Source organism: Suricata suricatta, chromosome 5 (genome assembly GCF_006229205.1).
Source record: "Suricata suricatta isolate VVHF042 chromosome 5, meerkat_22Aug2017_6uvM2_HiC, whole genome shotgun sequence".
Taxonomy (NCBI): domain Eukaryota; kingdom Metazoa; phylum Chordata; class Mammalia; order Carnivora; family Herpestidae; genus Suricata; species Suricata suricatta.
The window spans coordinates 81,378,307-81,392,190 of NC_043704.1; the positions used below are offsets into that span (position 1 = coordinate 81,378,307).

At 39.1% G+C, this 13,884-nt stretch overlaps 1 protein-coding gene across 2 annotated transcripts in view; it reads left to right on the forward strand.

Moving 5' to 3' along the window:
- EHHADH (enoyl-CoA hydratase and 3-hydroxyacyl CoA dehydrogenase) overlaps window positions 1–13,884 on the forward strand; it is a 60,393-nt gene that overhangs the window by 17,781 nt on the left and 28,728 nt on the right. For both annotated transcript variants that reach the window (XM_029939717.1, XM_029939716.1), the window contains exons 3-4: window positions 4,306–4,478; window positions 10,675–10,786. In XM_029939717.1, coding sequence (XP_029795577.1) covers window positions 4,416–4,478; window positions 10,675–10,786 — 175 coding nt within the window. In that variant the 5' untranslated portion in view covers window positions 4,306–4,415. The remainder of the gene's footprint in view (window positions 1–4,305; window positions 4,479–10,674; window positions 10,787–13,884) is intronic.

Below are 13,884 nucleotides of genomic sequence, written 5' to 3' on the forward strand. Positions count from 1 at the left end.
TGAGTGGATCAAGAAGATGTGGTATATATATACAATGGAGTACTCCATGGCAATGAGAAAGAATGAAATATGGTCATTTGTAGGAAAGTGTATGGACCTTGAGGGTGTCATGCTAAGCGAAATAAGTCAGGCAGAGAAGGACAGATACCATATGTTTGCACTCATAGGTCTAACAGGAGAACAGGAGAAACCTAATGGAGGACCAGGGGGAAGGGAAGAGGGAAAGAGAGTTGGGGAGAGAGAGGGATGCAAAACTTGAGAGACTATTGAATACTGAAAACGAACTGACTGAGCGTTGAAGGGGAAGAGGGAGGGAAGAGAAAAGGTGGTGGTGATGGAGGAGGGCACTTGTGGGGGAAGAGCACTGGGTGTTGTATGGAAACCAATTTGACAATAAACTATTTAAAAAAATAATAAAATAAAATACAGAAAATTTTAAAAAAACCTTTGAATTTTTTTTAACATTTATTTATTTTTGAGGGAGAGACACAGAAGGTGTGAGTGGAGCTGGGTCAGAGAGAGAGGGAGACACAAAATCAGAAGCAGGCTTCAGTCTCTGAGCTGTCAGCACAAACCCACGAACCTTGAGATCATGACCTGAACTGAAGTCGGCCGTTTAACCAACTGAGCTACACAGGTGCCCCTGGAATTAACAAACCTTTGGAGAAATTGATCAAGAGAAACAGGGAAGGCACAATGTGTATTGGCAGTGGCAGATGGGATATCACTGCAGATGCTGTAGCTATTAAAAAAGATGATGAAAATATTATGACTTCCCAGTATGACTCAAGTGGAAATAGAAAGCCCATTAAAAAAATTGAATCAGTAATCAAAAACCTCACAAAGTAAATTCCAGCCCCAAATGACTTTATTGGCAAGCTCTAACTGGAAAGTCAAGGAAAATATTATTTGAATTTTACATAAATGTTTTAGGGAATAAAAGAAGAGGGAACACTTCCCATCTTGGTTTCCTTGGGCTGCCATAGCAGATGACTTAAACTAGGTGGCTTAAAACAACAGAATGTGTTCTCTCATAGTTGTGCAGGGTAGAAGTTCAAACTCAAGATCTCTGCAAGGTCATTCCTATTCCAGAGGTCCTAGGGAAGAATGTTACCTTGCTTCCTCTAGCTTCTGTGGTTGTAGGCAATCCTTGACATTCCCTGGCTTGTTGCTTTATCACTCCTGTCTCTTCCCATGGCCTTCTCCACTGTGTCCAGATTTCCCTGATCTTATATAGACCCACTCTAATCCAGTGTGACCTCATCTTTATTCAGTTACTTCTGCAAAGACCCCGTTTCCAAATAAGGTAAGTTTCACAGGTTCTGGGTGGACACAATTCAATCCAGTCTTCTTTCCAACTCATTTCATGAGGCTAGCATAATCTTGATACCAACACTTACCAAGGCCAGTATGAAAAAGCAAAATTTACAAATGAAATTTGCAATGAAAGACAAACAAAATGAAAGGCCAGTTTCATTCATAAACATAGGTATAAAAATCTTTTTTTTTTATAAAAAAATGTTTTTAATGTTTTATTTATTTTTGATACAGAAAGAGACAGAGTATGAGAGGGGGAGGGTCAGAAAGAGAGAGGGAGACACAGAACCGGAAGCAGGCTCCAGGCTCTGAGCTAGCTGTCAGCACAGAGCCTGACGCGGGGCTTGAACCCACGAACATGAGATCTGACCTGAGCCGAAGCCGGAGGCTTAACCGACTGAGCCACCCAGGCGCCCCTAAAAATCTTAACTAATATAAAATCAAATCTAACAATATATAAAAAGTGGAAGGCATCACTTTTTTCCCCGAGACTTTCCAGATTGATTGAACATTAGAAGGTTAATATAATTCATTCTATTAAAAGATTAAAAGAGAAAAACCGTATTTTTTAAAAGAAATACAGGAAAAACATTTGATAACATTTGACATGCACTAAAAATAAAAATTTCTAGGGGCACCTGGTGGCTCAGTCAGTTGGGTGTCCGACTTTGGCTCAGGTCATGATCTCGTGGTTTGTGAATTTGGGCCCTGCGTCAGGCTCTGTGCTGGCAGTTTGGAGCCTGGAGCCTGCCTTGTATTCTGTGTTTCCCTCTCTCTCTACTCCTCCCCAACTTGTGCTCGGTCTCTCTTTTACTCTCTCAAAAAGAAAGAAATGTTAGGAGCCTTTGGGTGGCTCAGTTGGTTAAGTGTCTGACTTTGGCTCAGGTCATGATCTCGCGGTTTGTGAGTTCAAGCCCTGTGATGGGCTCTGTGCTAACTGCTTGGAGCCTGGAGCCTGCTTCAGATTCTGTGTCTCCCCCTCTTTCTGCCCCTCTTCTGCTCATGCTCTGTCTCTCTCTGTCTCTCAATAATAAATAAACATTTAAAAAATTTAAAAAGAATTTTAAATAAAAAAATAAAAATTTCAAGTAAACTAGGTGTAGAAAGAAAATGTCTTAATCCATTTTTGAAAACCTATAGAAAACATCAAATAAAATGGTAAATTGAAAGCTGTCCTAGTGCACCTGGTTGGCTCAGTCAGTAGAGCATGAGACTCTTGATCTTGCGGTTTTGTGCTCGAGCCCCACGTTGGGTGTAAAAATTACTTAAAATGAAAAAAAATAATAAAAACAAAATAAGACAAAGCTTTCCTTCTGAGATAGGAACAAGACAAAACTAGCTACTGTCACCACTTCTGTTTGACATTGTGTTCTAGGCCCTGGACAATCCGATAAAGCTAGAAAAACAAATGAAAGGTATAGGGATTGGAAAGGAAGAAACAAAACTTCATTATCTAGAAGATATGATAGTGTTTGCAGAAAAATCAAAATAATCTATTAGAAAGGTTAGAATTAATAATTTAGTAATTTTCTGGATAGAAAATCAATATTCAAAAATTAATTGCATTTCTATATGCCAGAATTAAATAGTTACAAAGTGAAATCACTGTCCTCTTGTTTGTGCCTTGGTTTCTGTAAAATTGGGATAATAGTACTAACCTTATGTTGCAAGTAGAAAAGTGTGGTGTAACATTTAAGAATGTGGGCTGTGTAGTTAAACTGTCTCAGTTTAAATCCTTATTCTACCAGTAATTAACTGGTCATATGTTTAAACTAGTCATTTAACATCTCAAAGGCTTAACTTCCTGACCTGTGAAATGGGAATTGTTATACTATTTAATGTATGAAACTACTTAGCACAGTGCCTGATGTAAAATATTTATCGAATACATGCTAATTGCTGTTATGACATGAAAAGTCATTTAAATCTAAAGTTATAGGATTGATAGGCTTGAGATACCTTGTTTTTCTTGAACCAAAAAGGAATAGAAATAATAACAATAGTAACACTAGAGGAGAGTGTTAAAGTGATGGATTGGTACCAAAAAAATCATAATCATGGATTGATGCTGGGAAGGAATGGGTAGAAATGAAAAGTTAAATAGGTTGATATGAAAGAATTACTTTAACTTCTTAATTCTTGCCGAACTTAATGTTTTCAGTATAATGTTATGTGAAAAAAGGAAAATATGAAAAATGATGTAATAGAATCCCTTTAATATTGTTAAATATATATAATAACAAACTTTTATTTAATTCTTTCCTAAGGCATTAAAGATTAGTTTTATGATAAAAGGTTAAATAACTTACTGAAAGTCACAAAGCCATTTACACAGATGCATTGGGAAACAACTAAGATTTCCCCAAAATATTACATTGTTATCTGTGTGGTGATTTTTGGGGTGATCTTTATGTTCTTTATTATTTTGTATATTTTTCAAATTTTCTATAATGTGTGTGTTATTTTTTTAATTAGGAAAAGAAATTAATGTTGTTGCTTTTATTGATCACAAAATAATCTATTATGAAAACATAATTCCAAACTGGTTGATTAACATATAACTCTCAAATATGTACGTGTTTTATGTTGTAGTGACTCATGCTCTTAACAAAGATATGGGTCTAAATTGTTGTGAATAAGGTTGGTGAGCAATACTATGCAAAAAAAAAGCGGGGCGGTAGCTCAACATTCGAATCTCCATTTCCCCTCCTCTGAGCCTTTTAATTTTTTAAAGGTAGAGTTGCTGCCTATCATATGGAAGACAGATTTTAGATTACAGGTTTCCAGATCAAGGTTTGAGGATTTTCTCTTGTCATGTTCTACATTTTCCAGGTTATTTTTCCTTCAGTGTGTGTCCAGCCAAAGGATGAACTGTTTTGTGGTCCCAAAGAGGTCTGAGATTCCTTGAGAGTTATGTGACTGATATCTTATTGTTTATCACGAAGCCCAAGTCTCTCCAGCTGTCTTTTTCCTTGTCTGTGTCCTTAGGTGCTGATATCAAGGACTACAAAGCTCATAGAAAGTCTGCCTTCACATTGGGAACCATAGTAGATGAAATACAGAGAAATGAGAAGCCTGTGGTGGCAGCTGTTCAAGGCATGGCTCTAGGCGGGGGACTAGAGCTGGCACTGGGCTGTCACTATCGGATTGCCCATGCAGAGGTAACCGCTCAGGCTCCTTATGGGGCTCAGTGGGGGGGGGCTTTTCTTTAAGGCAAAGTCTAAATGTTGTATAAGCCTGAGAGGTGATCATTTTAAAAGACTAGCTTCCTGGTTGACAACTCGTGTGTGTTTTTACCACTGGTCTTTAAGCTGCTGTGCACCAGCACGGTGGGAGTAGTTGTTGAAATGTTGGAAAATGTCCATTCTGGTGGGTAAATATCTGTTACCCTGAGCCCCATGACTGTCCCTTTGCTTCCCTTGCCCTAGCCCTTGGGTCTCCCCATAAAACACCAACCAAGGGGGCGTACAGGGCCCCCAGGACTCTGCTCCAGTAGCATGGCCCACATCGTGTTGTGTGGAGCCAGGCTTATGCAGCATGAGATATAGAATATTTTGACTGTCATCGCTGAGTAGGCAATACTTACTTAAATTTTTATTTCCTCAAAAGTTTTGGTTTTGTGGTCCCTTATGATTATTAGTACCTAAGAAGACAATTTCCTATTTGAAAATAGCACAAAACTGTAAATCCATTTGTTTCTGGAAATAGATTTAATTTGGGCTATTAGGTATGTAGTTGAGGTCTGTGAAATTAGTCTTATAATAGTATCATTTTGTAAGTAACCTTTTTCTAATGATAAAGATAATGTTGATAATTATGATAAAATACAGGAAAGTATAAAGATGTAAACTAAAATCCCCATAAACTCACAGTTCAGAAATAACCATTATTAATATTCTATTTTATTTTCTTCTGATCTTCTTCCTATGTAATACATTTTTCATACAGCTCTTTTTCTTCTTCTTCCTCTTCTTCTCCTCCTCCTCCTCCTCCTTCTTCTTCTTCTTTTTCTCCTTCTTCTTCTTCTTCTTCTTCTTCTTCTTCTTCTTCTTCTTCTTCTTCTTCTTCTTCTTCTTCTTCCTCCTCTTCCTCTTCCTCTTCCTCTTCTTCTTCTTCTTCTTCTTCTTCTTCTTCTTCTTCTTCTTCTTCTTCTTCGCTATCTTTTTTTAAAAAAACACACCTACAGGGATGCCTTGGTGGCTCAGTTGGTTAAGTATCTGGCTCTTGATTTCGACTCAGGTCATGATCTCATGTTTCTGTCCGTGGGATCAAGCCCCGGGTCGGGCTCCATGCTGTTAGTGTTGGATTCTCTCTCCCCGCTCCCACATGTGCTCACGCTCGCTCTCTCTCTCAAAATAAACTTAAAAGAAAAAACACCTACCTTTGAAATTTTACTATATTTCACTTGTACTCTATTTTTATACTAATATCATATTTAACCTATTGTTAAATATTTTTTATCCATTCTGCAGGTCTGTTTTTTTTAGAGAGTTCAATCTATTTACATATAATGCAATTACTAACAAGGAAAGACTTCTGCCATTTTGCTATTTGTTTTCTATGTCTTATGCCTTTTTTATTTCTCAATTATTCCATTAATGCTTTCATTTGTATTAAATAGATATTTTGTAGTACCCTTTTCATTTTCTTGTTTCTCTTGCTATGTATTTTTGAGTTATTTTCGTACTGTTGGTAAGAAAGTGCTGGGGATTACAATTAATGTCTTAATTTAAAACAATCTAGTTCAGATTAATGCCAACTTCAATAGTATACAAAAAATTTCCTCCTATATAGTTCCATGACCCACTTCTTTAGTGCTGTTATTGTCACAAATTGTATCATTACACATTGTTTGCCCATTAACATAGCTTTTGATTATTGCTTAGTGTAGTCATCTTTTAAAATCAGATAGGAAAAAAGAATTATAGAGGAAAAGTTACATTAATATTTACTAAATAGTGATCCTTTATCATTGTTCTTTATTCCTTCACATGGATTTAGGTTACTGTCTAGTGTCCTTTCATTTCACTATGAAGGATTTTTGTAGGGCAGATCTGCTAGCAACAAATCCAATTTTTGCTTTTACCTCAGAATGCTTTAATTTACCATTCTTTTCTTTTTTTTTTAAGTTTATGTATTTACTTTGAGAGAGACAGAGAGAAAGGGAGGAAGAGAGAATGGGGGAGGGGCTGAAAGAAGGAAAGAGAAAATCCCAAGCAAGATCCACACTGTCAGTATAGAGCCCGGCGTGAGGCTCAAACCCACAAACCATGAGATCATGACGTGAGCCAAAATCCAGACTTGGATGTTTAGCCAACTGAGGCACCCAGGCGCCCCTTGCCTTCATTTTCAAAAGCTAGTTTTGCCAGATGTAGAATTCTTTTTTTTTTTAATGATTTTTATTTATTTTTGAGAGACAGAGAGAGACAGAATGAGCAGGGGAGGGTCAGAGAGAGAGAGGGAGACACAGAGTCCAAAGCAGGCTCCAGGCTCTGAGCCAGCTATCAGCACAGAGCCTGACGTGGGGCTCCAACCCCACGTTCTGCTCAGAAGCCGGACACTTAACCGACTGAGCCACCCAGGCACCCCCAGATGTAGAATTCTTGTTTGACAGGTTTTTCTTTCAGTGCTTTGAATATGTCATCCTTCCGCCTTTTGGTCTTCATGGTTTCTGACGAGAAACATGCTGTTAATCTTACTGTAAATAGACTTTAAATGTATCATTTTATTTATTTATTTATTTATTAATGTTAATTTATTTTGAGAGACAGAGAGAGACAGAACATGAGTGGGGAAGGGCAGAAAAAGAGGGAGACACAGAATCTGAAGTAGGCTCAGGCTCTGAGCTGTCAGTACAGAGCCTGATGCGGGGCTTGAGCCCATGGACTGAGAGATCATGACCTGAGCCAAAGTCAGCTGCTTAACCCGCTGAGCCACCCAGGTGCCCCTAAATGTATCATTTCAAATGGCTGTATAATTTTGTCTTGTACATATACCGTAATTTATTTAACTATTTCCTTTTGGCATTAAAATTTTTTAAATGTTTATTTATTTTGAGAGAGAAAGCAGGGGATGAATAGGGAGAGAAGTAGAGTGAGAATTCCAAGAGAGAATCCCAAGGGAATCTGTGCATTGTTGGCACAGAGCCAGACATGGGCCTTGAGCTCATGAACCCTGAGATCAGACCTGAGGTGAAATCAAGAATCGGACCCTCATTCAACTGAATCACCCAGGCGCCCCAGCATTTTAATTTTTGTAAGGGATTATGAATAAAGGTATGTATTTTAAGTGCTCATTTTTCTGCGTCCCTCTTACCTTGCCTTCTGCACACTGAGTGCAGATCTAAGTTATGAGCACTGGTGAGTCAGGAGATGGGGATGAACAGTGGTGGAAAAAAGTCATGACTGACTGCTGGGAAAGCCTTGTGTGGTGAGAAAGGCATAAATATTCCAGGTATTTTGGAGCTCTTGGAATCACAATATGGGTAAATGACAGTCTGCATTAAAGCACCCTCCTCCTCCCATCCTGTACCTGTAAGACAACTAACAGAACCTTAGCCACTTTTAAGTAGCCAGGAGAGGCATGTGGTAAAGGACTCAAACTCACTTTCTTGTCTGGACTGAGGTTGCTGCATAGTTTTTCTTCTGTAATAGCTTTATTGAGATATAATTCAAATACCATATAATGCATTCATTTAACATTTATAATCGAGGGTGCCTGGCTGGCTCAGTCAGTTAAGTGTCTGACTTGGGCTCTGGTCAAGATCTTGCAGTTCCTGGGTTTGACCCGCATCAGGCTCTGTGCTGACAGCTCAGAGCCTGGAGCATGCTTTGGAATTCTGTGTCTCCCTCTCTCTCTGCCCCTTCCCCACTTGTGCTCTCTCTCAAAAATAAACATTGAAAAGCATTTAAAAAAAACATTTAAAAATAAAATGTACAATTGAGGGGTGCCTGCGTGGCACCCTCCAAGCTGTCAGTTCAGAGCCTGCTTTGGATTCTGTCTCCCTCCCTCTCTCTGCTCCTCCCCTGCTCATGCTCTCTCTTAAAAATAAATAAATAAACATAAAAAAAACATTCAAGGGGAGCCTGGGTGGCTCTTTCAGTTGAGCATCCAACTTCAGCTCAGGTCGTGATCTTGCAATTCATGGGTTGAAGCTCTACATTAAGCCCTGTGCTCACAGCTCAGAGCCTGGAGCCTGCTTCGGATTCTGTCTCCCTCTCTCTGCCCCTTCCCCACTTGTGCTGTCTCTCTCAAAAATAAACATTAAAAAAAATAACAAAACATTTAAAAATAAATGTACAATTGAGGGGTGCTCAGTTGGTTGAGTGTCTGACTCTTTATTGGTCTTGATCTCAGGATTGTGATTTCAAGCCCTGCATTGGGCTTCATGCTTGGCATGGTGACTACTTAAAAAAAAAAAGTATACAACTGAATGGTATATTAGCATAGTCACAGGGCTGTGTAACCATTACCACCGTTGATTTTAAAACATTTTATTATCCCATGAAGAAAATTCTTACCCTTTAGGAGTTACCCATGATCTCCCCTCTCCCCCAGTTGCAAGCAACCCTACTTCCTGTCTCTATGGATTTTCCTATTCTAGATATTTCATATACATAGAATCATACAATATGTTGTCTTTTATGACTGGCTTCTATCACTTAGCATATTGTTTTCATAGTTCACCCATGTTGTAGCCTGTATCAGTACTTCATTCCTTTCTATGGCCAAATAATATTTTCTGGTATGGATATACTACGTTGTCTTTATCCATTCATCAGTTGATGAACATGTGAGTTGTTTCTACCTTCTTGGCTTTTATGAACAACAATGCTGGGAAAATTTGTGTACCATTTTGCGTGTGTGTGTGTGTGTGTGTGTGTGTGTGAGTGTGTGTGTGTGTTTCCTCCCAGGTATATATCCAGAAGTGGAATTGCTCGGTCATATGCTGACTCTGTGTTGAAACTTTGAGGAACTGCCAAATTGTTTTCCAATGTGGCTGCATAATCTTACATTCCCACTAGCAATGTATGAGGGTTTTGAATTCTCATCCTCATGACACTTGTAATTGTTTTTTTTATTATAGTCATCTTATTGAATGTGAAGTAGTATTTGTCGTGGTTTTGATTTGTGTTTTCCTGATGGTTAATGATATTGAACATCTCTTCATGTGCTTATTGGCTATTTTGTTTCTCTTTTTTAGAGACAGATCCTTCGCCCATTTTTTAAAATGTTATTTATTTATTTATTTATTTATTTATTTATTTATTTATTTTTGAGAGAGATAGAGAGACAGAAAGACAGAGTTTGAGTTGTGGAGGGGCAGAGAGAGAGGGAGACACAGAATCCTAAGAGGCTCCAGGCTCTGAGCTGTCAGCGCAGAGCCTGATGCAGGGGTCAAAGCCACAAGCTGTGATATCATGACCTGAGCTGAAGTTGGAGGCTTAACCAACTGAGCCACCCAGGCGCTTCTCCTCTGCCCATTTTTAACTGAATTGTCTTTAGTTGTAAAAAGTTCTTTATATATTCTACATATATGATTTGCAAATATTCTCTCCTATTCTGTGGGTTTTCCTTTTAATTTGTCAACTTCCTGGCTCTTTTAGGGCTCCATAAAGCTACTTCTGGAGAATATAATGTTTTTTGGCTGAAACAGATCGTAATGGACTCAGAGAAAAAAATGTGTGAGAAGCTAGAGCTGCATTTCAACATGAAGACTTAGGGACAGCACAGCTCTATTTATGTTGTTAACTTAAGTAGTGGGTATGCACTAATTCGCCCTGTAAAATCTTTTTTTTTTTAATTTATTTAAAGTATCAGGGCACCTGGGTGGCTCAGTCGGTTAAGTGTCCAACTTCTGCCCAGGTCATGATCTCAATGGTTCATGGGTTCAAACCCCGCATTGGGGTCTATGCTGATGGCTCAGAGCTTGGAGCCTGCTCCTCCCCCACTCATACTTTGTCTGTCTGTCTGTCTGTCTCTCTCTCAAAAATGAATAAACATTTAAAAAGTTTTATTTAAAGTGTCTTATCTATTTTGAAAGCAGGGGGAGGGGCAGAGAGAGGGAGAGAGAGAATCCCAGGACGGCTCCACATTGTCAGCGCAGAGTCTGATGCAGAGCTTGATCTCAGGAACCTTGACCTTATGACCTAAGCCAAAATCAAGAGTCAGATGCTTAACTAACTGAACCACCCAGGCACCCCTTCTTTTTTGTTATGTATTTATTTATTTTAAGAGAGTGTGTGTGCACATTGCTCTGTAGAAACTCTCAAAAGTGTGGGAAATGTAGAGGAATGCTCCCCTTTACTCTACATGCTGTCTCATTCTAATGACCTTTATACCTTCCAACTTTCATAGGCTCGAGTTGGCTTCCCAGAAGTCATACTAGGACTCCTTCCTGGTGCAAGGGGAACCCAGCTTCTCCCCAGACTCACTGGCATTCCCGCTGCACTTGACTTAATTACCTCAGGTCAGTACAAACCCTGACAACAGCTGTCTAGAGCAATGCAAGGAACTGAACTAAGATTTAGAGGAATTCTGGATTGACCATCATCCATTCAAGTAATCTTAAGAGGACACTTTAATTTCTTTGACTATCAATTTTCTCATCTGTGAAATGGAGGGAGTACTTTCCCTGAGAGCTTCTCAGATACTATCTTCTAAAAAAATTTTTAAACGTTGATTCATTTTTGAGAGAGAGAGACAGCGTGCTAGCCAGAGAGGGACAGAGAGAGAGGGAGACACAGCATCTGAAGCAGGCTCCAGGCTCTGAGCTGTTAGCACAGAGTCCATCGTGGAGCTTGAACCCATGAACCGAGAGATCATGACCTGAGCCATAGTTGGTCATTTAACCGACTGAGCCACCCAGGCATCCCATGTGCCTTCTAAATGAAAGTGTTTACATAGCATTGGTTATATGTAAAATTTTATTATATCTCACATGTCCATTCATAGATACTCGTATTCACATAGTGTGCATTATATTCAGACTTATTTTAGAAATTATAATGTAAATGAGGATTGAAACCATAATTGTTATGGATTTGAAGTTTTAGTATGGAAATGACAGAATTTTTCATTTCCCAAGTATTAAGATCTTAGCTACAAATAGAAGTTCTCTTTCAATAGAAAAGGTGAACAATGCAACAATAGAAAACATTTAGTGATCCTAGATTTACCAAATCCTATAAGACTTATAAAGAGATTTCCAGTTGAAGTAAGGTTGTAAGAAAGAGTCACGTTTTGACTGACAGTGTTTCTTCTCTCTATTATTATGTGGGTCAGGAATTTGGGACCAGCTTAGTTAGACTCTAGTTCAGGGTCTCTCATGAAGTTGTAGTCAAGACATTGATTGGAGCTGTAGTTGTCTGAAAACTTGAGTGGGGCTGAAGGGTCTACTTCCAAGATGGCTCCCTCACATGGATGGCTAGTTGGCTGACTATTGGCATTTCTTCTCCACATAGACCTCTCCCTAAAGCCGCCTGAGTGTCTTCACAACCTGGGAGCTGACTTCCTCTGGACTGAGATCCAAGAGAGAACAAGGCAATAGCTGTGATATCTTTTGGGGCCTAGCTTTGGAGTTATGCACCATCTTTTCTGATTGATTATGTATTATGTATATATGTGTATACATAATACATAATACATAATATACTTGTATATGATATTGATCATACAGGTCTTCACAGTTCAACATGGGAGGGGGCTTGAACACCAAGAGATGAAACTCACTGGAGTCACGTTGGAGGCTAGCTACCACAACTTTATACTCACACATATGTCTACCTATTATGTAAGTAATATATATATATAAACATAAAACATAAAGTGAGAATATAAAATGTTAGACATGGAGGAGTAGGTAATATTTTAATATAAAATGTTAGGGATGGAGTGGTTAAAAAGGCTCTCCTACTAAGTGACATCTGAATAAAGACCTGAAAGCGGTGAAGAGGCTTATTATGCCAATATCCAGAGAAATTTATTCCACATGGAGAAAATAGCAAATGCAAAGCCCTGAGGCAGCAGGATACTTAGAAGTTTCAAAGAAAAGCAAGAAGGTGGGTAGTGATGTGAGGAAGGGAAAGAGAAGTAGGGGACGAAGTCACATCATGTAGAGCTTTGAAGAGTATAGAAAGATCTTTGACTTTTCTTCTAAATGAGGTAGGAATGCATTGGAGTGTTTTGAACAGAGGAGTCCCATGCTCTCATTTATTTTTTAAAAGATCACCCTGGCTGTTGAAAATACATTAACTAGAGGTAAGGCAGATGCAGGAGGGCTGATTAGAAGCCTGCTGCATCATCTAAGGGACAGATGATGAGAGCTGGGACCTAAGAGGTAGCAATGTAAATGGTGAATCATGGTCAAATTCAGCATATATTATGAGGGTAGAGCCAGGAGGATTCTGTGATTTATCAAAAAAGTGAGATGTGCAAGAAGAGGAGAGCAAAGGACGATTCTAATGACCTGGGCAGCTGGGAGGCTGGCGCCATTCTTGAGATGGGGATTGCTACTGGCAGAACGGGTTGTAGGGAGGAGTCACAAGAGCTTAGTTGGGGGCATGTTAAGTTTGAGAGGTCTATTAGACATCCAGGTGGACAGACTGGCCTGGAGTTTAGGAGAGAGGTCTTCTGATCTCCTCTCGGCCTCAATTTTCTCAACAGAAAACTACATGGTTGCTTTGAGGAATGATGAAATTACATGACATACTTCAGGTACAGCAGAACCTGACACATAGAAGACATTTTATAAATGGTAACTGTGGTAGGCAGAATAACGCGCCCACCCCCGACCAAAGTTGTCTGTGTCCTAATCCCCAGATAATACATCCCCATATAATAGATCACATTCAGAAGGGACTTTGCACGTGTGATTAAATTAAGGATCTTAAGCTGGTAGATTATTTTGGATTTTCCAGGTTGGGAAAGGGTCCTTAGAAGAGGAAGGCAGGAAGTCAGAGAGGAGAGAAGATGCTACCAGCTGGCTCTAAAGACGGAGAAAGTGGCCACAAGCTAAGCAACACAGGCAGCCTCTAGAGGCAGGAAAAGACAATGCAACAGATTCTTCCTTAGGTCTCCAGAGGGAACACAATTTTGCCAACCAATTTAGACTTCTGACATCCTAAACTAAGATAACAAATGTGTGTTGTTTTAAGCCCCTCTGTTTGTGGGAATTTGCATAAGAAACTAATACAGTAGCTATTAATAACGATGCTATTAGGACTCTTGCTGTTCACTTTGGCAGTTTTTTTCCTAATCGAGTATGCTAAAAAGATTGTTATTGAAAGTTGAAGATCACCTACTGATGTTAATGTTATAAAAACACCAGCTTTGTAGGCATTGTCCCCATAAGAAGTTAATAAGTGAACAGATTTACATTAAATTAATAAGTAAATAGCTAACCTTCTCTGATCCGAAAACCATTAGAGAGGTAATTCTGGAAAGTGGAGCAATTATAGCCGTCACCATTGCTTTTCCACAATTCCCTGAAGATACTCCCTGGAAGCAGCCGGGTCTTTAGCAGTAACCACAAAAGATATGCTAGAGCACCTCGCACTTCATTCCGTT